Here is a 22,855-nt window from a genome sequence, read left to right as displayed (position 1 = left end):
GTGGGCCCAATCCAATTTAGTTAGAGCCAGAGGGCGGGGTGTGAGAGTCCCCAGGGAGTGCGTACAGGGTGGGGGCTTCCTCTTCCAGGTATCAAGTCGCTTGGGGAAGTCATTTTAGCGACACTAATCAATTAGCCTGGAGGCTGAGCTGCTTATTGCAGGGGCCAGCGGGCAGTCTCGCCTCTTTCTAACAGCTGAGACCATTGGCCTTTCTCCCCTCTGCCTGGTTATAGATGGGAGGCCATGAGTGTTGGGGGCTGTCCAAGGACAGCAGCTCAGAGGGAGGACTCAGGAGCAGGCATGGGGCTGGGCGCAGGGTTTGGCTTATGTGAGACTGTCAGCTGAGTTAGGAATGGTGGCCTGTAGGTGTGCCTGCTTTGTTTGCACCCAGTTTTAACATCCCTTCCGCATGCTGCAGTCACTGGCAGGACTTTGGTACCCACGACAACAGGGATGAATCGATTCATGGGCCACAGCTGCTGTTAACTCCTTACTCAATGATCCAGAAGCTGGGAGCAAGGGCCCGACTGGCCAGGGGTTGACACCCCCACCCACCACTGCCTGTGCCTCAGAGGCTGCACCAATAGAAACAAACCCTCAGCCCTATTCTTCTCTAGAGGGCCTGGGGACTCTCTTGGCTGTGGCACCCACAGGAGCCTCAGTCACCTCATTCCTGAGCCCCCTGCTTCCCATGGATCCTGCCAGCCATTGGCTTAAAGCTGCAGCCAGTTCTGCCTTAAAAAGAAGAAAAGAAAACAGGCAAAAAGAAGTATCTCTGGGCACTAGCTGTACTATCTAATAAAATTAATTAAATTAATATGAACATTTTTCTTTTGTTTTTGTTTGTTTGTTTGGTTGGTTGTTTTGGTTTGGTTTTGCTCTGGCTTCTCTTTGAAGGAAATAAAATCTGGCAGATGAGCCAGCCAGTCTGTCTGTCTAGGATACATTGGGGCCTCTTGGTTCCTGTGTTCCTGTGGCTCCCCAGCTGAGCCACCCCGGCCCCTTCTCCTGGAAGGCTCCTCAATAAAATGTACCAGAGAACAACAACAGATATGGTTGGGAGAAGGGAGAAGACACCCAGCAGCCAGGGAAAGCTGCGAAGCTTTCACTTCTAAGGAGGGAGGGGTCCTCCTGCACCCAAAGATACTTACACTGCAGACAAAAAAGCAAAAGTTCAAACAAGGAATGGAGGCAGGTGAGGATGAGGGGGAGGGGAGGGGGAGGGAAAAGAAAGGTGGGCAAGGAGGTGAGAATGGGCAGGAAGGTAAAGGTAGGCAGGGAGGGGAGGGTGGGCAGGGAGGGAAGGAGAGGGGGGCAGGGAGGGGAGGGGGAGGTGAGAAGGAGGGGAAGGGGAGCAGAGCCTTGGTCTCATCATCTCATGGCCCCTCTCACCCTCTTAGTCCCCGAGTTCTCAGATCCATCCCACTGCCGCAAGACTGGCGGAGGGGGAGACAAAGACTGCAGCCCAGGAGGGAGAGGGTGCTGCTCACCGTCTTCTTCCTCAGGTTCTTCAGTGGGTGGCCCCATCTCACTGTCTGAGTCTTCATCCTGAAGGACGATAGCAAGGATGAGTGCTGCTTAACCAGCAGAAACATCTCTGAGGTCCAGTGTGGGCATGACCAGCTGCCATGGAGGAAGCTGGATGCCAGGGCAAACTCAGGGGTAAGGAGGAGGAGGCGATGGGGGACTCTGGGTACCTCAAGCCCTCAAAATCTGGCTATTCCCAGGTAGTGCCTGTCCAGGCATTTAGGTACCTTTTAATATTTTTATTTTATGTGCAATGATGTTTTGCCTGCATATATGTCTGTGTGAGGGTGTCGGATCCCTTGGAACTGGAGTATAGAAGTTGTGAGCCACCATGTGGTTGCTGGGAACTGAACCCAGGTCCTCTGGAAGAGCAGCCAGTGCTCTTAACCAGGAAGCTAGCTCTTCAGCCCCAGGCACCATTTTGGTAAGCGGCCTTTAGTAAGTTAAACCAAGGCACTGAGAAAGCTGGATGCACTACCCAGGGCCAAGGCCAGCTCAACAGCCTGGCTATTCCAAGATGGCAGCCTTTTCTTGCTTCTTCCAACATCATTTCTGTCTCCAGTCAGTTTAGTGACCATTTACCCCAATCTGGAATTCCGCCCCGTTCTCCTGGTCTCTCCCACACATGGATTCAATAAACAGATGGCTGGAGAGAGGCATCCCGTCCTGGGATGGCCTTGGTGGAAGGAAGGAGTGACTTCAACTTCAGGAATGTTTGAGGATGAGAGAGACATGTGACTGGCTAGCTATGTGGGACTGGAGGGTGTGGGCAGGCAAAGAGAGGCCCGAGGACCTGGCTTGGAAGCCTAGCGGGCCAGAGTGGAGACTTGAGGTTTGAGGGGGAGCCCGTGGGTGGAACTGAACTGCCGCAGTAGAGACAAACACTGGTGCAGGTCTGGGGTGCCCTGAATACCTCGAGAAGCAGCCAGCCTGTACAGGGGGAGGCCCTAAACAGAACAGCAAGCTGAGCCTGGAAACAAAGATTTCACAAGTAATGGGTCCCAAGCGGTGAATTCTGGGGCCTTGAGCTCCTCAGGACATGGGGCCAGTGCCCACTACTTAGCAGCTTGAAGACTTGGTGCCTAGCTGTGTAGAAACTGCACTGCCCAGCACTGACAAGGCTGTGTCCTGGGGGACCAGACACCTCTCCAGTTTTGCACAGCGAAGTATCTTTGTGGCTACGGGAGGTGAGCAGGTTGAGAAGGGAGATAGCCCAGGTGATACAGGGGTCTCGTTCCAAAGGGATTGTTAGACTGAAGCCACCTATCTGGGATTCCATACAGCAGCGCTAGAGACTGGCAGACATCAATTGGCTATAATATCAACCAGTCCAAAGTCACCAGGCACGTATACCTCGAAGGGAATTCAGAGGAGGCGTGTGCGAGTGCTGACTGTGCAGAGGGGTCAGGAAGAATTAAAAGGGAGTTGGGCGGATGGGCAAAGCACACAAGTCCGAGGAACTGGGTTTGGACCCCCATGAAAAGGACGGGTATGGTTGTGTGTGTCAGTAACTCTAGTGCAGAGTTTGTGGGGGCTGGACAGAGGCAGATCCTCAGGGTTGACCAGCTAGCCAGCCTAGGCAACCTGGGAACTCTGGATTCAGTGAGAGATCCTGTCTCAAAAGAGAAAGCGGAGCTGGGCATCCATTCATAGCCTTTAATGCTCAAAGACAGAAGCAGGAGGATGGCTATGAGTTCTTAGCCAGCCTGATCTACTTAGTGAGTTCCAGGTCAACCAGAGCTACATAGCAAGACTCTGTCTCAAAAATAAAATAAAGCCATCAGGAAAGATGTGTGTGTGTGTGTGTGTGTGTGTGTGTGTGTGTGTGTGTGTGTGTGTGTGTAGAGACCAGAGAAGCATGTCAGGTATTGTGTTCCATCACTCTCTGCTCTGTTCCCTTCAGACAGAGCCTCTTACTGAACCTGGAGCTAGACTGGCAGCCATTACACCCCAGTGATCCTCCTGCCTCTGATCCCCTCAGTTTTAGAGTTACAGGTATATGTGGACACTTTGTTTTTACATGGTGCTGGGGATTCAAACTCAGGTCTTCAATCATGCATGTGCAGCAAGGCTCTTACCCACTGAGCTATCTGCCCAGTCTCTGGGATGTGTCTTGATCCAAGGTCCACCATCCTTATCAGACACACACACAGAGACACACCAGCACACACAAAAGACCCATGCACGCCAAGGAGAGGCTCCAGGACAGATGCACTCTGTCAGCACCTTGGTCTTGAACTTTGGACCCCAGAGCTATGAGAAAAGACATTGCCGTTGCTTAGGTCCCCGGCCCACGGCATTTTACTGTAGTGACTCTGGCAGGCCCATACATCAGGCTTCTGGTGACAGTAAACCAACCTGGGGGAAACTAGAGACTGCAACACAGGCTGATGTCATCCTGGCTGGTCCCCCAGCAGGCCTGACTGAGGCTCAAAGCCAATCACCTCGCAGGCGTTTCTGTTGCTGGCCTGCCTGCTGCTCTCTGCAGTGTATTAAATAAACCTGCGTGCTTTCTAAACAAAACAAAGCAAACGCCAATCATCCCATTGAGCCTCAGCGCGGTAGAACTGGACGGATGCTCTTGTTTTAACTGCTTGTGTTCTGAGTTAATGTTTCAGGTTAGCTTCTTCTAGAGACAGTGAGGACAGAGTCTCCAGTTAGCATCCCCAAAGACCCAGGCAGCCAGGCAGCCAGGCAGCCAGTGCTGCAGAGGATGGAACAGGCAGGCTTCTGGACAATTAGATCAATGCAAAGCGTGTGTGTGTGTGTGTGTGTGTGTGTGTGTGTGTGTGTGTGTGTGTGCATGTGTCTGTGTGTGTGTCTGTATGTGTGTCTGTGTGTGGTATGTGTATCTGTGTGTGGTATGTGTGTGTGTCTTTGTGTGTGTATCTGTGTGTGTATGTCTGTGTTTGTGTCCGTGTGTATGCCTGTATATGTATGTGTGTCTGTGCATATCCGTGCAGTAGAGTATGTACACATATGTTGTCCCAGGAGATGACTCTACCAAAAGATCAGCAGGACCCTGTGGTAGCCACCAAAGCTAACCCAGGTGTGATGCTTATCTGGACTGGCTTTAGATTATGGCAGCTCTGCCAGGCAGGTGGAGCTCAGTCTGGTCCCAACTCTTTTTTGGGGGAAGGGGACAGTAAGACAGGGCCTTTCTGTGTAGCCTTGGCTATCCTGGAACTAGCTCTGTGTACTCTCCCCCCATGAGCAGGACTGAGACCTTGGTTGCCACAGCAAGGTCAAGTGACGGGATCTAGGTGGAGTTACCCACCTTGGCTGCCCGGAACACAGCAGAACTGCCCCTGGGCTTGCCCTGAGACATCTCCGGTCGTGACCTGGAATGGACTATGGATTATCCCACCCATCTGAAACCAGGAGGGGTTGTGGGTTGGGTCTTCCCCTTTAAATTGAGAGCCGAACATTAAAGCTTTGGGCCTTGATCAGAGAACTTTGTCTTGGCCTCATCTCTTCTCGCCCTCCTTCCCCCTTCATTCCCAGCCCCCTTTTCAGGTGAATCCAGTTGACTTGTGGCCGCGGGCGGCTACAGATTGGCGCGCCATCGTGGGACTTGAAAACGGGTACCAGCTGAGGAAACACTGTCTTAGGTGGGGCCCCATGGAAAAAGGTAATAAAAGAATGTATCCCGCGCACTTAGGAAGTAGCAAACAATATTGAATCTAGCGCTAGGTAAGTTTAGGAGGCCATGTTTGCAGGAAGTGCGTTGTGAGGGATAGGTATAGGTCTAGGTCAAATAGGTGTTGACCCGATGCCTACTTTGCCTAGGGGTGACAGTGAATTCGGGATAGGAGACTGGCAGATGCCCGCAGCCTTCAAGAGCTGCCTCAGACGAGAAAGAGCAGGGTTAGAAGAAATTGGAAAACTAAAAAAGCAGCCACAGCTACATCTCCTAAAGAAAGGGATAAAGTGTTAGATCTTAAACTTCAGAGAGAGAACGGGTTTTGAAAAGCAGTTGTTCTCTCTCTGGGTTATGCCAGCAAAAAGAATGGAAAGGCTGTTTCAGAGCTCTCCTAGGAACAAGAGAAAATTCAGGAGACGTTTTAGACTAAGAGAAAGTAAGAGAAATCCTTAGTTCTGCTTTCTTTGTTTATTGTCTTGTCCTTGGTGCACCAATGTCCACGTGTGTCTCATTGTGTTTTCTGTCCACATGCCTCGTTGTATGAATGATTGGTCGTCTATGTTTTATGTTCTATGTTTAATGTTTAAAAGATCGTTAAAATCGCTTGATTCAACACTTGGTCTAGTTTAACTTGGTTTTCAAAGGCAGTTTTAATATGCAGAGCAGCAGCTAAGTTTGCTTAACACCTGTAGCTAAAAGTTTGGGAGCTGAGCTGAGCTGGAAAGGCTGCTTTTTAAGGGACAGGCAGGTTTCTTGGATTAAATAAGGAAGTTAAGAGTTGTTTGTCCTGGAAGAATCTCTGTGACAAGGTGCTTTTATTTTAGAATTGTGGCTAGAAAAAGCGAGAAATTTTGTTTCGTTTAAATATATAAGATGTGTTGTTACTTCATTTTTGTTTGTAATTGGTTTTAAGGTACAAATATGTTCATGTCTTGGTTATAAATTATTGGCCTATAAGTTATTGGGTTTGATTAAAAATTTACAACTTTGGTAACAAAAAGTTGGCTTAAAACTGGTAACACAGGGTTAGTCATTCAAAGACCAGATGTATAAAAGATATAAAAGCAATGTCTATTTAGTGAGATATTAAAGACTGCACTATCGTGCATTCATATATAAGAACTGCAGCCAAACTTTGTAAGGTAATCCACTTGGTGTTGATTTTAGAGAAAATAGATTGCTTACATTGTTAAAAATTGGTTTTGTTTCAAAAAATTATGGTTATGCTAATATTGCAAAGGAAGCTTAAAAATGTGGTTAATTGCCAACATTCCTTTGGCTGCAGCTGACAGGAATCGTGAGCTTGAAAATTTTTTGACTCAGTTATGTTTATAGAAGAAAGGCTATAGCAGGTAGAGTTAAATAAAAGAGTTAAACAATTGTGGCACAATATGGGTCTAATGACCCCTTCACACAAGCTTTATTGGATACTGTGGTAGAAGCAAATTTAATGCTCAAATATTTGAAAACTATATGTAAGGCTACTTTGTTAGGAGGAGATTACTTGCTTTGGAGCTCAAAATGGCGTGATACCAGTAAGAAAACCGCCATGATGATTGCCCAGGCAGGCAATGCAGATTGGGATTTTAACATGCTTCTATGAGAAGGTTAATGTGAAGGTAATGCTAAATCAGGTTAAACTGCCTACAGGATTGCATACATAGGTTGCAATGGTTGCCTGCTGTGCTTGAAACCTACTAAAGGGGATCTTAGTGGAAATTTATTCAGTATTAAACAGGGTTCTGAGGAACCATTCCAGAAATTCATAGACAGGCTGCTGAAAGCAGCTGGTAGAATTTTTGGAGATCCTCAAACAGGAATTCCTTTTGTTACTCATTTGGCTTATGAGAATGCTAGTGCAGCCTGTTGCACAAAGCAAAGACAGACTTACTTGGAGACTTCGTCTTTGCGCTAAAATTGGGCCCTCTTACCATCAGGGTCTGTCTGCCTTACAAGGGACCACTGTACAAGCAATGCTTGCACAGAACCGTAAAGATAAAAGATGTTTCTAAAATGTGGAGATTCAAGTCATTTTTAAAATGACTCTCAAAAACACGCACCAGCAAATAATCCTGTCACAAGACAGAAATTTGTCCTTGGTGCAGGAAAGATAATCTCTGGGCTAGGCCTCAGGATATAGGCCAAGATTAAAAACATTTACATCTGAATTAAGTTGATATACAATGGGTGCAGCAGAAGTCTGTGTGACAAATACTCTTTTTGCCTTGGTCATCCTGACCAGCCCCTTGAAGGGTGTTTTCTGGAATTTGTTTATTGCCTTGTTTGTTCCTTGGAAGGGTCAGCTTCAGGGCCAAGAGTTGTAATGATTATGCTGGAGAAATTTAAATAATGGCTGCTCCGCCCATGGCATTGTAACTACCTGCTGGAAAAAGAATTGTTCAACTTGTTTTTTTGTTCCTTTGCATCTAGTTCCTTCCAAATTGTTAAGAAAGAGAAAGGACAAGATGGCTTTGGTTCCTCTAATATATATTGGGTTCAGTCTATCACTAGCAAGAGACCTAATCTTAAGTTCTGTAGTAACAATTAGAAGATTGCCTTCAGCTTGACATTCATCTGATACTCTCACTCAGCTAAAAAAGATTGGTTATTGAATTAATCCAAAACAAAGTTTAAACTTAAGATTTATAAAACTAATGGGGCATCACAGCCTGACTTGCCTACTCCAGCTGCCATTTCAGTAAATATGTATATATTTATTATAGATCTAGAAGATTGTTTTTATACCATTCCTTTACATTTCTGGTAAGGTGTTAGGTTTGCATTTAGTAGATTTGCTGGTAATTGAGAATCCAAGGTTCTCACATTATTGGAAAGGTTTGCTTTTAATTTCATTTGCATTTAATGATTTTCAAAATTTGTTAAGAGATATTATTTGGCTAAAACCTCATCTTAAGCTTACCATACGAGGATTTGAACCTATGTTTGATATTCTCAAGGGAGATACAAGTCTTAATTCCCCTTGACAATTAACTAAAGGAAAAATAGCTTTGCAGAAAGTAGAGTAAGCTGTTAGTTATCAACAGATAAATTATATAGACTATGAAAGTTGTTGGCTGTTTGTGTTATTATTACTCATATGTCCACAGCAGCCCTTTGACAAAAAACCATTAATGTAGATTCATCCTTCTTCTTCTAAAGTTTGTGTTAATAAAAGATTGTAAGATAGAATCCTAAAAACATTTTCAATAAAATGTTTATTCCTTATTCCAAATAGCAATTAAATTGGTTATTGAAAAATGATATTTGGCCTATTATGGCAAACATTTTAAGCAAATTTGGTGATCACTATCCAAAAGTTGTTACAGTTTTTCTCTGCATGCTTTTATATTTCCTGAAATTTACTACGCATGCAGCTCATAGAAAAGACATTTACTGTATTTACAGATGCCTCATCTATTGAGAAGGCAGTTATTTTCTTGAGTTTTCTCTACTTGAGCACAAATAATTAAATTATGTGTTGTAGCCACTGTTTAAAATACTAGAAAATCAAGCTTTCAATTTATATACTTATAGCCAGTAAATGGCTCATAATTTATAATTGCTTAAAATTGTTCCTTTTTTAGATATTGCTAATTCTCAAATTTTATAGTTATTTATAAAAATACAGCTTAACTTTTAAAACATGTACTGTCTCTGAACTTTATAAAACATTTAAAAGCTCATTGGATTGCCTGAACCCCAGGGCAATGCCAGAGCAGATTTGTATACTAGACAGATTATAGGCCTCACAAATAGTTGGCCATACTATCTTATTCTTTACAGCATCTTGATACAATAATTTGGCATTTCTAAAAAATGTGCAAGTTAAATTGCAAAAACTTGTTTTCAGTATTATCAATTTTTTCATTTTGGTGTTAAACCTTGAGGTCTTATGTAATCAATTTTGGCAAATAGATGTTACTCATTTTGATTTTTAAAAATTAAAATATGTACATGTGACTTGACACTTTTTAGGCCTTTTAGTTGCAACTACTTTAACAAGAGAAGCAACTAAAAATGTAATTAGTTATTTATTACCTATATTATTTCCCTGTGCTTGGTGTTCCATACCAGACTAAGATAGGTAATGGAACTGGCTATTGCAGTTATTTGACTACAGTCAAACATTTGAGAGATTTTGTTGACAATTTAATATTGAAATTCCTTATTATCCTCAAAATTGTGAAAGAGGTTATGAGACTTTAATATCTTTATAACTCTCTGAGTGTGGGAAAAACAGCTATTGGTGCTTCTTCCCTGATTTTACAAATACTCTAAAAGGTTGGCTTTTTAAACTAAAAAGGGGGGGAGAATTATACCCTCCAAGATCACCAAAAGCACATCTTGCTTTTGTGTTATTTCTTTTAAATTTTCTGCAAACTGATGTTAAAGGTCAGTCTGCAGCAGATTGCCACTGGCATCCAGTCACTTCCAGGGTCTAATGGAGAGACCCCCTAACTAATTCTTGGAATGGTCCTGACCCTGTCTTAATTTGGGGTCGTGGATCAGTCTGTATTTTTTCAGAAAAAGAAAATGGAGCCCGACGGCTGCCTGAAAGATTGGTCCGTCAAGTAGACACAGATCTTGAGCCTAATAATTATGATTCTGATAATGAAGAATCTGATGACAAAATTTAGTCAGACACATTATCATGTGTTAGCCATGGAGGACCCAAGACTCTAGATAAGGTTGTTACTCTATCCAGGGTGTTCCCAAGTCTCATCTCCATCCAACCTAAAAGAGGGGACTTCCGCCCCAAGCGGAGAGGGGCCACCCAGAACCCCCTCTGTCTGGCAATCTGAATTCTTGCTAAGGCTGCGAGGCTAAGCACTGCAGGGGAATATAAATAAAAGTTAAAAATATGTTTCTGGGTTCCCTGAGGGACAAGCCTGACTGCATAGGGGTTGATGTCAAAAGTATCCCCTCTCCAGGAAAAAGACATCAGGACGGGTATGACCTTCAGGCCTTACTGGACAACGACAGGAGGACTGGAGCCATTACAAGGTTCCCTTTAATTACTGGAGGTCAGGCCTCTATCCCCGCCTGGGTAAGATGAGAATTGCCACGGTCCTTCTATAATTGGAAAAGAGAGGAGACTTCAGGGACAGCCCTGCTTAACTTTGAAGGCCTAAAATCAGCTATAAGCCTAAAATTCAGCAATAGGCCTGGCTTACTTGCCTGCTCTAAGTCTTAGGTCTCCATGGAAAAACACTGAAACAGAGGGCTATAAATTATTGTAAACAGACAGCTTTTGTTGATATCTACCAGCCTGAGTAGTCATAGACTTTGTATCTGATCTCTGTCAACCAGCAGTTGGATTAGATACTAAAACAGTTCCATTTTCAACCTTATTTCCTACTCGGCTTGGATAATCATATTGCTGTTAACCTTGTTTGAACCTTGTGTCTCAAGCAGATAAGTTGCCTTCACACAAAGATCTCTCCCAACAAGCCCGGCTACTCGTACCCCAGATGGGATGAAGTCGTGTACCCCACACAGCTGCTTCTACTGGACCTGTTCCTCCTGACCTATCCTCAGATGGGCTCCATAAACCCTGGACAGCAGGACACAGCCGACTCTCCTATATCCCCCATACCCATTCTTCTAGGTTCCCCCTAGAGACACGTCGCCCCCAATGTCAGCAGGAAGTAGCCAGATATCACGACGACGACCCTATTCCTGTTTCACCTCTCTCTTTTCTTTTTAAGTTAACCAAAACGGGGGAAACTGTACTCTCCCCCCATGAGCAGGACTGAGACCTTGGTTGCCACAGCAAGGTCAAGTGACGGGATCTAGGTGGAGTTACCCACCTTGGCTGCCCGGAACACAGCAGAACTGCCCCTGGGCTTGCCCTGAGACATCTCCGGTCGTGACCTGGAATGGACTATGGATTATCCCACCCATCTGAAACCAGGAGGGGTTGTGGGTTGGGTCTTCCCCTTTAAATTGAGAGCCGAACATTAAAGCTTTGGGCCTTGATCAGAGAACTTTGTCTTGGCCTCATCTCTTCTCGCCCTCCTTCCCCCTTCATTCCCAGCCCCCTTTTCAGGTGAATCCAGTTGACTTGTGGCCGCGGGCGGCTACAGCTCTGTAGACCAGGCTGGCCTTGAACTCAGACGTTGGCCTGCCTCTGCCTCCTAAGTGCTGGGATTAAAGGTGTGTGCCACCATGCCCAGCTAGCTGGTCCCAACTGTTCAGGGGTTATCTCCTGGAGAAAAGGCAAGGCAGTTGGGGGTGGAGGAGGTCGCCTGCAGGTCTCTCCCCTAACAGAAGGCTCAGTTTTCGTCTTTGAATGGTGGTGTGGAGGGGTGGAAGATAGGCAGTATGTTCGGAAAGCAGAGCTGGCTAGCACCAGCCAGTTCAAACCTGGAGCCCTTCTCAAAGCTTCCAGCAGATCAGTTTGGCCACCTCCTTGTCCCCAGACAATGCTTCTGGGGGACACTTGGACCCACTCATCAAGTCTGTACTTGCCACCGATGGGAATACATCCTCCTTAGGGCAAGGAAACCAAACCATCTGTTCTGTCCCAAGCTGCCCCTCTATGCCCATCCAGCTTTTCTGGGCAATAGCATCATTTTCTGGACACTCACATCACTGCCTCAGACAAGACTCCAGCCAGACTCCCACGCTTCCCCTCCCTCCCTGAGAGTCACCGTGTTCTCCATTTTCTGCTGGCCCTCTCAGGCCTTCCTGAGGCCCTGGGCCTTCTTCTCTTCTAATTTTTCCTACTTTGACAACACGCTAGGCAATCCTTTGGGCTATAGTCTCTATTCTTTGTTTTATGTGTATGGATGTGTGCCTGTGTGTATGTCTGGTACCACAGGCATGCCCAGTGCCACAGAGGTCAGAGGAAAACATTGGATCCCCTGGAGCTGTAGTGACAGACAGTTGTCAGCCACCATGTGGGTGCTAAGAATCAAACCCAGGTTCTCTCGAAGAGCAGCCAGTGCTTTTAACCAAGGAGCCATCTTTTAAAAAACCGAAAACAAGTTTTTAAGTTATTTTTGAGACAGAGTCTCAAGTAGCCCAGGCTGACCTCGAACTTGCTGAGGCTAACACTAAGCTTCTATCCTCCTGCCTCTGCCTCCCAGGTACTTGGATTACAAGCATATGGCACCAGCTAAGTACACCATTCTTTAGGGTCTGTGATCTGTCCTTTGTCATTCACTCCTGGGTCCTGACTCCCTCAGTCTGGCCAGAGGTCTCCCAGATGACAGGCTCTGACAGCTCAGAGCTGTTTTGGACCCTGGAACTGAAGGACAGTAAGTGGGCTTCCCTGTATGGGGAAGCTCTCTTTGCCTTTGTGCTCTGAGCTCTGTGTCAGGCCAAAGAGGGAGAGAAGTACTTAGTACTTCAGCAGACACCAGAACCCACAGATCATATGGACAGAACCCAATGTAAAACACTGTAAAACAGGTGTCAGTTTCTCCTTGAACAACTCTTGTACTGGGGAGCTCACTCCTTACAGAGCAGTCTACCTAGGGGCTGGGGGTGAGCAGAAACCATAGCGTGGGAGTAAGTTCTGCAGCAGGGGGATGCCAGCTAGGCCAGAGGCAGGGAGAGAAGGAAAATGCCTTGCTCCCACTGAGGTTAGAGACAGGGAGACTGAGCCTGTCTTCAGAGAAGAACCAGCAGCAAGGTTTTGTTTTGCTTTTTGTGGGTTTTACACATTCTTTATTTTCAAGACTGCATGGGTGCCTGGTGTGTGGTAGGTCTGTCCTAGAAGCGGGGAAGGGGTGGTGAACACCATGGACTTAAGGCCTTTTCTCATTCCTGTGTGTAGCATTCCTCTGCACACACAATGTGTTCAAAAATAAAAGATGACCTCATGCTGGTTAAGTGCTCTGAGGAGAGCCAAACAGGATGATGTGAGACACACACACACACACACAGAGAGAGAGAGAGAGAGAGAGAGAGAGAGAGAGAGAGAGAGACAGAGAGACAGAGAGAGACAGAGACAGAGACAGAGACAGAGAGAGATTGAGAGATTTATATCTGCTAACGTGGTCAAGGACATGGTGACAGGATGCAAGCAGGGCTTTAGGCTGGGTACACCAGGCAGTCAGTCGACACATGACCGTCTGGACATAGGCCTGAGCGCCGGGAAGACAGCAGTGGGCTCAGTGAGAACAGGGAGAACTGTCCATCATGGAGTTCCCGAACCCTCCTGCAGAAGCTACAAAGCCCTTCAAGCAAGGAAGCTGAGATGTGGCTTCTGGGTTATGAAAGGCAAGCTGGGAGGTGGTGGAACTGGGCAGCCCAGGGCAGCAGGAGCCTTGGGAAAGGTTAGCAGGCAGCCTGCAAGAGCCCAGCATGGAACAGCAGCCAGCAAGGCTACAGGGGAGCTGGTCCTTTGGGAGTAGGCCCTGGGAGACAGGCAAGAAAACTTGGAGGCAGAAAAAAGAGGACGGCAAGACAGGTCTGGGTTTCAGTAGGGAGCAGTGAGGAGGAGGAGAAATTAGGGGTGGGTGTGGGGAGAGCAGACTATGACAGACACCTGAGGAAGATGGGTGACCATGGGAGATGGGAGAGGGCTTCATGAGTGGACATGGCTGTCCCTCACTATCATCAGGACAATGGTGGCCCAAGTGCTCTACAGGACAGCAATGGTGAACCCTTAAGCCCTTCAGTTGATATTACAGACATGAACCTTCTAACAGGGGGAGGGAGAAGGAGAGGGACAGGGGGAGGAGAGTCTCTAAGCATGAGGGCATGCTTACACGCATGTATGCGCTGGGTAAGAAACTAGCTTATGCAGGGAGGGTGGGAGAGGAATGAAGGGGGGGCAGACTGAGAGTGCAAGATGGACCAACTCATCAGTTTTATGGCTAGCACCCACACCCTTGACCCCTACCCTGTTCCAGGCTCTAAGTACATAGTCCAGGCAAGGGCACAGTTGCCAGCCTTAAGCAAACCCACTCCAAAGAGAACAGGCATGACAGACTCAGTCCCATCAGATTAACAGTTTTGGGTAGTACTCTCATGACAGGGTTTAGAGGAGACCAGCTTCATAAAACCAGAATGAAACAAACACACAAAAGCCCTGTGGGCAGCCATCAGCACTCTACCCAATCCCTGGGTCAGAGGCCGGGCTGAAGTCCACCCGCTACATTTCAGAATAAACAGATTTAAGATAGAGAAGAAAATCAAGAAGAGATTGGGGAAGTCAGACCTAAGAAGGTCGGAGAATGTTGTCATTCATCCAGGAAACCCAGGTTGGATGGCTTTGACAAACAAACTTAACAGAAGTTTGGGCCTAGACCACTTGCTGACACACGCTCGCACACAGGAACGACAGGTGGGCGGCTTCTAAAATCTCTTCAAGGCTTCGTCCGGAGTGTAGGCCAGTTTTGGATTCCCCAGGAGTGGGAGATGTGGGTGGTTTGAGCCAGACCGAGGCTTGCTGCAGACCAGCAGCCAACAGTGCTGGAGGAGGAGGGACTTCCGCGTTTTGAGCTTTTATCTCCAAACTCTTGAGTTCTCAAAAACTAAGAATCTACACGGCAGAAAACTATTCCGGGAACTCCCCCTTGTCCATGGTTGGGTGTTCTTCAGTCTCTGCTTTATTATTATTATTATTATTATTATTTTATTAAGAAAATGTTAGAGCCTGGAGAGATGACTCAGAGGTTAAGAACACTGGCTGCTCTTGCAAGAACATGGGTTCAGTTTTCAGCACCCACATGGTGGCTAACAACCTATCCTAAACTCCAGTTCCAGCTCCAGAGATCCAGTGCCCTCTTCTGACCTCCAAGGGCACAAGGTACAGATGGCAAATGGGTAACAGGTCTACACTTGCAGGCGAAGCACTCATACATTTAAATAAGAATTTTAAATGTAAAAAAAAAATTCAACTTTTTAGTGTGTGTGTGTGTGTGTGTGTGTGCGCGCGCGCATGTGTAGATCAGAGGACAACTGTGGGAAGTGGTTCTCTCTACCGTATAGACCCTAGGTCATTAGGTAGCACACACCTTTACTCATTGAACCCCACTGCTGGCCCACTTCTACCATCTGTTACCTACTGTCAAGCGAAGGGTGAGTGCTGCTTGGGGAAGGGTATGGTGACAGTGACAGGTGCCCATAGTGTCTACGGCACTGGAAAGATGGTTTAGTGGTTAAGAGCACTGACTACTCTTCCAGAGGAAGATTCAATTCTCAGTCCACATGTGGCAGCTCAAAGCCCTCTGGGACTCTAGTTCTAGGGCATCTGTCTTCTCTCTTGACCTATGGAGGCCCCTCGAATGCACATGGCCCACAGACACACACGTTCAGGCGTGGGCACATGTGTGCACACACACACACACATTAAATTTAAGAAAATAATTTCTAGGGTTGAAGAGACGGCTCAGTGGTTCCAGCACTTGCTGCTTCTGTAGAGTTCTGTTCCCAGCATCCACTTGATGATGGCTCACAACCCTCTGAAACTCTAGTTCCAGGGGGGCGGGGATCTGATACCGCCTTCTGGCTCCTGTACTGCACATACATACAGGCAAAACACTCACACATAAAAAATAATTTTAAAAAATACACTATTTGGGGGTTGAGGGTGGTGATATACACCTTTAATCCCAGCACTCAGGAAGCAGAGGCAGGCAGATCTCTACGAGGCTAGCCTGGTCTACAGAGTGAGTTCCAGGACAGCCAGGGATACACAGAAAAATCCTGTCTAGAAATATAAACAAACAAAAAGAAATAAATAGCAAGAAAACTATTCCCTGGCTTTAAGAAGGTCCAGCTTTTGTCTGGACCCTGTTGCCTCATAATTCTCTGAGGGAGCTAGGTGTGTTCAGCATATTTCCTGCACTGCCAGCCCCAAGTAATCTGCCTGCCCCCAGAGAGGTGAAAGCACACTGTAGTAATAATAATCTTCTGCCCTCTCAAACTCCCCTCAGACTCCTCCCAGCCCAGGCTGTAACCTGCTAGAGAGTGAGGAAGAAGGCGAAGGCGGCCTTGCCTGACTTCAGGTTGGTCCTCCCCCACCCCCCAATCTTTGAGTCTCCACTCAGGGCCTCAGACTATAACTGCCTCTGCCCACCACCTGGTCCCAGCCTTCAGGGCACCCGGCCTGCAGGAGCGGATGCTGCCCAAGCGCTCTACAGCAGCAGCTGAAGGTTGCCTCCCCGATCCTTTTCAATAATCAGCTTTGTGAGTCAGAGGCGCAGCTGCCCCAGGCTGCCCAGGCCTAGCCAGGGAAGGAGCAGACTGGGTTTGGAAGGAAGCTGATGGGAAATGAAGAAGAGACTGGGGTTGTAGGGCACGGGCAAGCCTCTCAGGCTTCTGTACTAACAGCGGGTGGGGTGGTCCCTGATCCCCAGCCTCTGTCTTTCTCTTGGGGATCACGAAGGAGGCCTTCTCTGAGGGCATCATCCAGCTGCAGCTTCCTGTCCCAACTGGAGTTATCTTCCCCAGGGGAGCATTCTTCCCTCCTCTCCCCAGGCAGTATGATCATCGGGAGAAAGCACTGGAAACACTTGGAGATGCCTGAGTCTATTTCAAGACAATTTCTAAGCAGCTGCTCCTAACACTGAGCCCACCAGAGTGGAAGGGACACAGAGATACTGTATCCCTCAGGCCCTCACCTGGGACTCTGGCCACTCGACATTTAGGGCAGGAGTAGAGGGAGTTGGAGCATGCTCACAGGAGATGCTCCTGATCTCCAAATGTTGAAACTGCCTTCCTGTTGGGTGGATTCCCTCACTATAGCCCAGCTGCCATCTTGAACGCCCTGCATCCTGTGATCCTAGGGTTTTGTTTTGTTCTTTGGGGGATGGGGGTTTCATTATATAGACCAAGCTGGAGTGGAACTCACAGAGACCTGTTCTTCTCTGTCTCCCAAGTGCTTAGAATAAAAGCAAGAGTCGCCAGGCTCACTCAACTTAAACCCACAGGTTTTGGGAAGCTGAGGCAGGAGGATTTTGAGTTTGAGGTCAGTCTTGGGTAGTGGGTTCCAGGTCAGCCCAAGCTACGTGTCAAGAATCTGTCTCAGTCAACCAACTAACTGAAACCAGGAAAATCCAATGTGCCCACTTGGGTAAATTATGTGAAGGTCCCTGTTTCAACATTACAACCCCATTCGAGGATGGGTGTGAAGAAACACCTTGTAGAAAGTCCCTTAAGAAACTACTCAGCCGGGCGGTGGTGGCGCGAGCCTTTAATCCCAGCACTTGGGAGGCAGAGGCAGGCGGATTTCTGAGTTCGAGGCCAGCCTGGTCTACAGAGTGAGTTCCAGGATAGCCAGGGCTACACAGAGAAACCCTGTCTCAAAAAACCAAAAAAAAAAAAAAAAAAAAAAAAAAAAGAAAAGAAAAGAAAGAAACTGCTCTACTCCAAAGGACCAAGTTAGGGCTGTGCTCTGCTTAAAGACAGACACCTTGGACTTTGGTCTAGAATTTGCTGCTGAGCAATAGGCTGATGGAGCCTGAGAGGAATCCCAACCTCCCCCCCCCCACCCCCGCCCTCCCTCCAGGTCTGGAAGCCCCCAGAAATATCCATTCTCCCTGGGTTGAACACAATAGTTCTACTCAGGGCCAGTTAGAAGCCACTCTAATGACACAATTAGTCACCCACTTGTCAAGCCAAGAGCCGGCTAGTAGGGAGGCTGGCAGAGTCAGCACAGAGAAAGGCCTGAGCCCAGTCTCACTGCCGCCTCTCCTGTCCCAAGAGCTTCACTCCAGGGTAAACCATTGTATCTGGCAAGGGAAGGGGGCACCGGTAGATACGCTGACCGCGCACCAAAGCGGCAAGCCTACAGCCTCCACTATGCTAACGGCCCGCCCTCCAAGCACCACTAAGCAGAACAAAGTATTGAAAGCTGACCAGAGACCAGAGTGGGTGGCCTGACCTAGTGCAGTGACGTCCCAGTATCCCAGGCAAGCACGGATCCAATCTACAAAGATGCATCTCAGAGACTGAGCGTGTGAGGGGTACCCTGAAGGCTGGTCAGCTGATGGTCGGCTCCTAGGAAGTAGGGAAGGTAGTTTGGGGTTATCAGCTGTGAAACAGGAGGGCTTCTTCTTGCACCTTTTGTTCCATACAAGCCGGGAGGGGAATGGGGGGGGGGGGGGGATGTCAACGCCTACAAGCAGTTTGAAAACTACAATAACGTGGTCCCAGTAAGTGCCTTCCTCTCAGTCCTGTCCTCTCAGCCTCACAAAATGCCCACAGTGACTCTGGAATCTGGATTCAAGTTGACCTAAAAGACAGGCAACTTCTCTCCTTGTATATCCCACCCCAAAGTACTGTGTTGTCAAGAGTAAGCTAACTCAAATTCAGACCTTGAAGTAGGACACGTGTCCATGGATTTAGGCAATGGTGGGCAGTAGCGGGGCTAGTGGAGGGTACAGGGCAGAGTGTCAAGGGCCTTGGGAGGCCCGGGAGGGCCAGGGCCGGGAGGAAGGGAGGACAGCTCCAAAGCAAGGCACTCAGAGGCACTTTGAGGGAGAATTGAGCGTCCCAGCCACAGGAACCCTCCTTTCCTGCCGGCCATTGGCTCGGCCCTTCCTGGGGAGGTCCGGCCAGCAGGCTTGTAGGTGCCCTCCTGGGGACCCCACGGCGACCTCGGTGCGTACCTGTCTCTCCTCGGCCACTGGCTCCTCCGTCTCGGGCTCCCCCGGCTCCGCCACGCGCTCGGACTGGCACGGTCCCGCGGGTGCTGGCTCCGGGGCGCAGGGCTCGGGAGGCTCAGGCGGCGCAGGAGCCCCGGGGGCCTCGGCCGGGGCGGTGCTCTCCGGGACCGGGGCCGCCCCACGCCGCAGCAGCAGCCAGGCGAGTAGCAGCGCTAGCGCCGTGACCAGTGCGGGTAGCACGGCCAGCATTTCGACCGGCGACTCCATCGTGCGTGGCCGCCAAGTGTCCGCCAACCCGGACCCCAAGGGAGCCCGCCGCGCCCCGCCACCAGGCCACGCCCAGGGGCAGAGCATCGTCAAGGCCACGCCCCTCGCACCCTCAGGGTGATGCCGAGTTCGGACCTTGGGAGGCGCTGTAAAGCTCGCTGGTTGACGCTCTGAGGCACCATCTCAGCTCAGGTTTGCTGGGTGGAGTGAAAGGCTCATTGTTCCGTGTCTTTAGATGAGCTTCGTTTCAGCCCTGGGCATTTAGAGACGGTGGTGCAAACCTGTCATCCTACTACTTGAAAGGTGGATGGGTGCAGGGGGATCAGGAGTTCAAAGTCCTCCTCAGTTACAATGACCTCTGGGCCATAGAAGTTCTCGTCTCAACACACACCACACACTACAATGCTCATCTTGGAGTATATTGGTGATCTGGCCACCATGGGGTTGTGTGGACGCAAGCTCAAGAAGGTTCATGGAAATTGAACACTAATTCCCTCTAAAGTCGAGGAATTTAGAGTGGGACATGTAACTAACCTTTTTCAAATTCTACTTTTAATGATGGTTTTAAACACTTTAACCTCCCTTGTAGCCCACCACCCACCAGAGGTAGTGGGAAAGAAAGGATGCAGGGCAGTGGACCTGTTTAGAAAGGTTCTGTCATATGGTTTACTGCTGTGAACAGAAACCATGACCAAGGCAACTCTTATAAGAATGTAAGGATGACATTTAATTTGGGCTGCTTTACATGTTCAGAGATTTGGTCCATTATCAAGGCAGGAGCATGGCAGCATCCAGGCAGATGTGGGCTGGTGGAGCTGAGAGTTCTACATCTTCATCTGTAGGCTGCTAGCAGAAGACTGGCTTCCAGGCAGCTAGGACTAAAGCCTATGCACACAGTGACACCTACTCAACAAGGTCACACCTCCTAATAGTGCCACTCCCTGGGCCAAGCACATACAAACCGTCACAGGTTCTTTGGAGCAGCTCCCATCTGTGTTGTCAGGAATCAGCAGTTCAGTTCCCAGGTCAGCAGTGGCAGCTCGATCCACTTCACAGACTAGTGGCCCAGTTCGGTACAGTGAGGACAGCAAACACGTCAGCCTGGGATGATGGTGCACATCTATAACCCCAGCTATTTGGAAAGCCCAGTAGACCAACCTGAGCAGTCTCAGCTCACACAACAAAATGGGGTTCCAGCTTTGGTGAGACACTAGGCCAGAGTTGCTTTTTTTTTTTTTTTTTATAAATGTAATTTTTAAGATTTATTTATTATATTTATATGAGTATACTATAGCTATTTTTAGACACACCAGAAAAGGACATCAGATTCTATTACAGATGGTTGTTACCCACCATGTGGTTGCTGGGAATTGAACTCAGGACCTCTAGAAGAGCAGTCAGTGCTCTTAACTGCTGAGCCATTCTCCAGCCCCAGAGTTGCTTTGTTGCTGGCCTGTGGCAGAGGGGAAGGAATCCTAAGCATACCAACATACTTACACACACAATGGTAAGTGTCCTAACACTGAACCACATCCTACTGGGCAGAGTGATCATTATACCCCCAGCAGCTGGAAGAGCTCAATCCTATAACCACAGCCTCTGGGCTTAAGGGGCAGCATATGTCTCTTAGTGGTAGTTGATGAAAAAACTCAACTATACAAAAGGGCTTTGTCTCTAGGCTCCTGCCTTCTGACCCCTACAGGACCTGCAATGTGTATGAGCCATACTGTAGGCTAAGACACTGATCCCTTCCAATGCTGGGACTACAGATGTAAGCTACCGCACCCTCCGGACCCCAGGTTCTGTTCCTTAGATTTATTTACTTTTGAGTGTTTTGCTTTCGTGTATGCCTGTGCAACACATGCAATCCTGGTGCCTGAAGGCCAGAAGAGGGTACTTGATTCCTTAGAACTGGAATTGAGGTGTGGTTCTGCTTTCTGTTCAGTCTTGTTGCTGGGGTGCGTGAACTCCGCCTGGGCAGTAGACTGCATTCCAGCCATCCTTACTGTCATCAAGTGCAGGGGTAGTGGACACCACCAGGAGTTGGGCACATTCTGTTCTGTCCAATCTTTCTCTAATTTGTCACTTTGTCTACCATTCAATTAGACATCACTGTCAAACATGGGTGCTTCCTCCTACAAACTAACTTTCCTTCATCGTTTGGGATTAAAGGTGTGTAGTAAGGACTGAGCCACACCACATCTAGAAACAGGGTTTCTCAGTAAATGACACAACCTGGGGGTTCACAGTGTGATCAAATATCCTGCAACACCCAGTCCCACCAGAGTGATTCAGAAGGACCCATGTAGATCCTGAACTGTGTGTCAGTTCCAGCCCAGGATTTCTCCTGCATGAACAAGCTATTATTGATACATCCTGATGACATGGATGGGGACACAGGCATTAGCACCTGTGGGAACCCACCCATCAGAACCTGGCCTGTTTACAACTCAAGTTCTGAGATGACAACTCCAGGAACACCTGCCTTGAGGCCCAAGCATGTCTTGTACTGTTCTCCAAAACATACCACGCTGAGACTTCAGCCTCCCCTGCTCAGAACGATTCTAATACAGTGCAGAGAGATCAGCAATGGCACAGGGCCCGAGGCAGGGTCACTGCCCTGAATGGCTCTTGAATTATAGTGAGACCCTGCATGCTCAACTACAACGGCAGAGCCTTCTAACCCAGTTAGTGCCAGCGTGGCTGTGTTAGCGGAGCTTACATCCTTGGAGACTCTAAGGGAGCAGTAAGACCAGCATCTCCCCAAAGAACCTGGGCCAGAGAAGGAAGAGGCACAGTCAAAGACAGACAGAGGTTAATAGGTAGGAGCAGAAGACTGAAGCTGAGGTGGCTTGACAACCAACAGCTTACACAGGAACCCCCTGGGAGTCTATTGGCTCAGGATGAGCACAGCCTCCACAGGGGTTCCTAATCCTGCCAAGGAAAGCACAACTGCCTTTAGACAACTGCCTTTAGTTGGCAGGTAGACAGCACAGCTGGGCCAAAGCTACAATAAAGACAGCAACAATAAAACAGAACCCCACCAGGCAAGGTGGCGCACGCCTTTAGTCCCAGCACTCAGGAGGCAGAGGCAGGCAGATCTGAGTTCAAGACCAGCTTAGTCTACAGAGTTCTAGCTAGAGAGAAACCCTGTCTTGAAAATGAAACAGGAAGCAACTTGGTGGAGCATGATCCTAGAACTGAAGAGGCTGAAGCAAGAGTTCAAAGCCAGCATGATTATATAATCAGATACTATCTCAACTGTCCCTACCTCAAATGGGCAAAACCTCAGATTTCACATTACAGCCTACTGTCACTTCCCAAGCACAGATGGGGGTGTGTGACATGACTCACAGAGAACACATGTGAACACGGCAGTGGAAAGGACAACCAGCCCCATAGATTCAACTAAAGAGACAACCTGATTCTCTCCACTCAAGTCACACCAGAGAACGTAGAAAAAAACAGGACCCTGGATTTTCATTATGCATTCCCACAACTCCCCAGCACACACAGGGTAAATCTACCTTTCACTGTGGGCTGTCACTATCTGCAAAGGAGAGGAGCCAGCAAATGGTTTTTGGTTTTGAAGTTAACTTAAATCCAATCTCTCTCTGCCTCTTTTGAGACAGGTTTCTTCTGTGTAGTCCTGGCTGTCCTAGAATTCTGTAGACCAGGCTGGCCTCTGCCTTCAGCATGCTAGGATTAAACACTTACACCCACTGCCCACACCTGACTTACTTAAAACAATCTTGTTTAAAAATAGAAACAGAAAATCAAGTCTAGAGAAATGATTATTATACAGGAAGCCTGTTCAGCCTTCAGAGATGACAACTGATCCAATATTTCCCCA

The 22,855-nt window shown here is 48.0% G+C and overlaps 1 protein-coding gene across 1 annotated transcript in view; it reads right to left on the bottom strand.

The window, feature by feature from the left end:
• Positions 1-19,077, bottom strand: part of Mxra7 (matrix remodeling associated 7) — a 32,507-nt gene extending 13,430 nt beyond the window's left edge. Inside the window, exons 1-2 of the mRNA XM_034504521.2 lie at positions 18,739-19,077; positions 1,491-1,548 (exon numbers count right to left, since the gene is read on the bottom strand). Of these exons, the coding sequence (XP_034360412.1) occupies positions 1,491-1,548; positions 18,739-19,002 (322 nt within the window). The 5' untranslated portion in view covers positions 19,003-19,077. The remainder of the gene's footprint in view (positions 1-1,490; positions 1,549-18,738) is intronic.
• Between the last annotated feature and the right edge of the window lie 3,778 nt (positions 19,078-22,855).

Source organism: Arvicanthis niloticus, chromosome 6, assembly GCF_011762505.2.
Source record: "Arvicanthis niloticus isolate mArvNil1 chromosome 6, mArvNil1.pat.X, whole genome shotgun sequence".
NCBI lineage: Eukaryota > Metazoa > Chordata > Mammalia > Rodentia > Muridae > Arvicanthis > Arvicanthis niloticus.
Note: the sequence above shows the minus strand (reverse complement) of the source record. Positions and strands in the feature narration are given on the sequence as shown.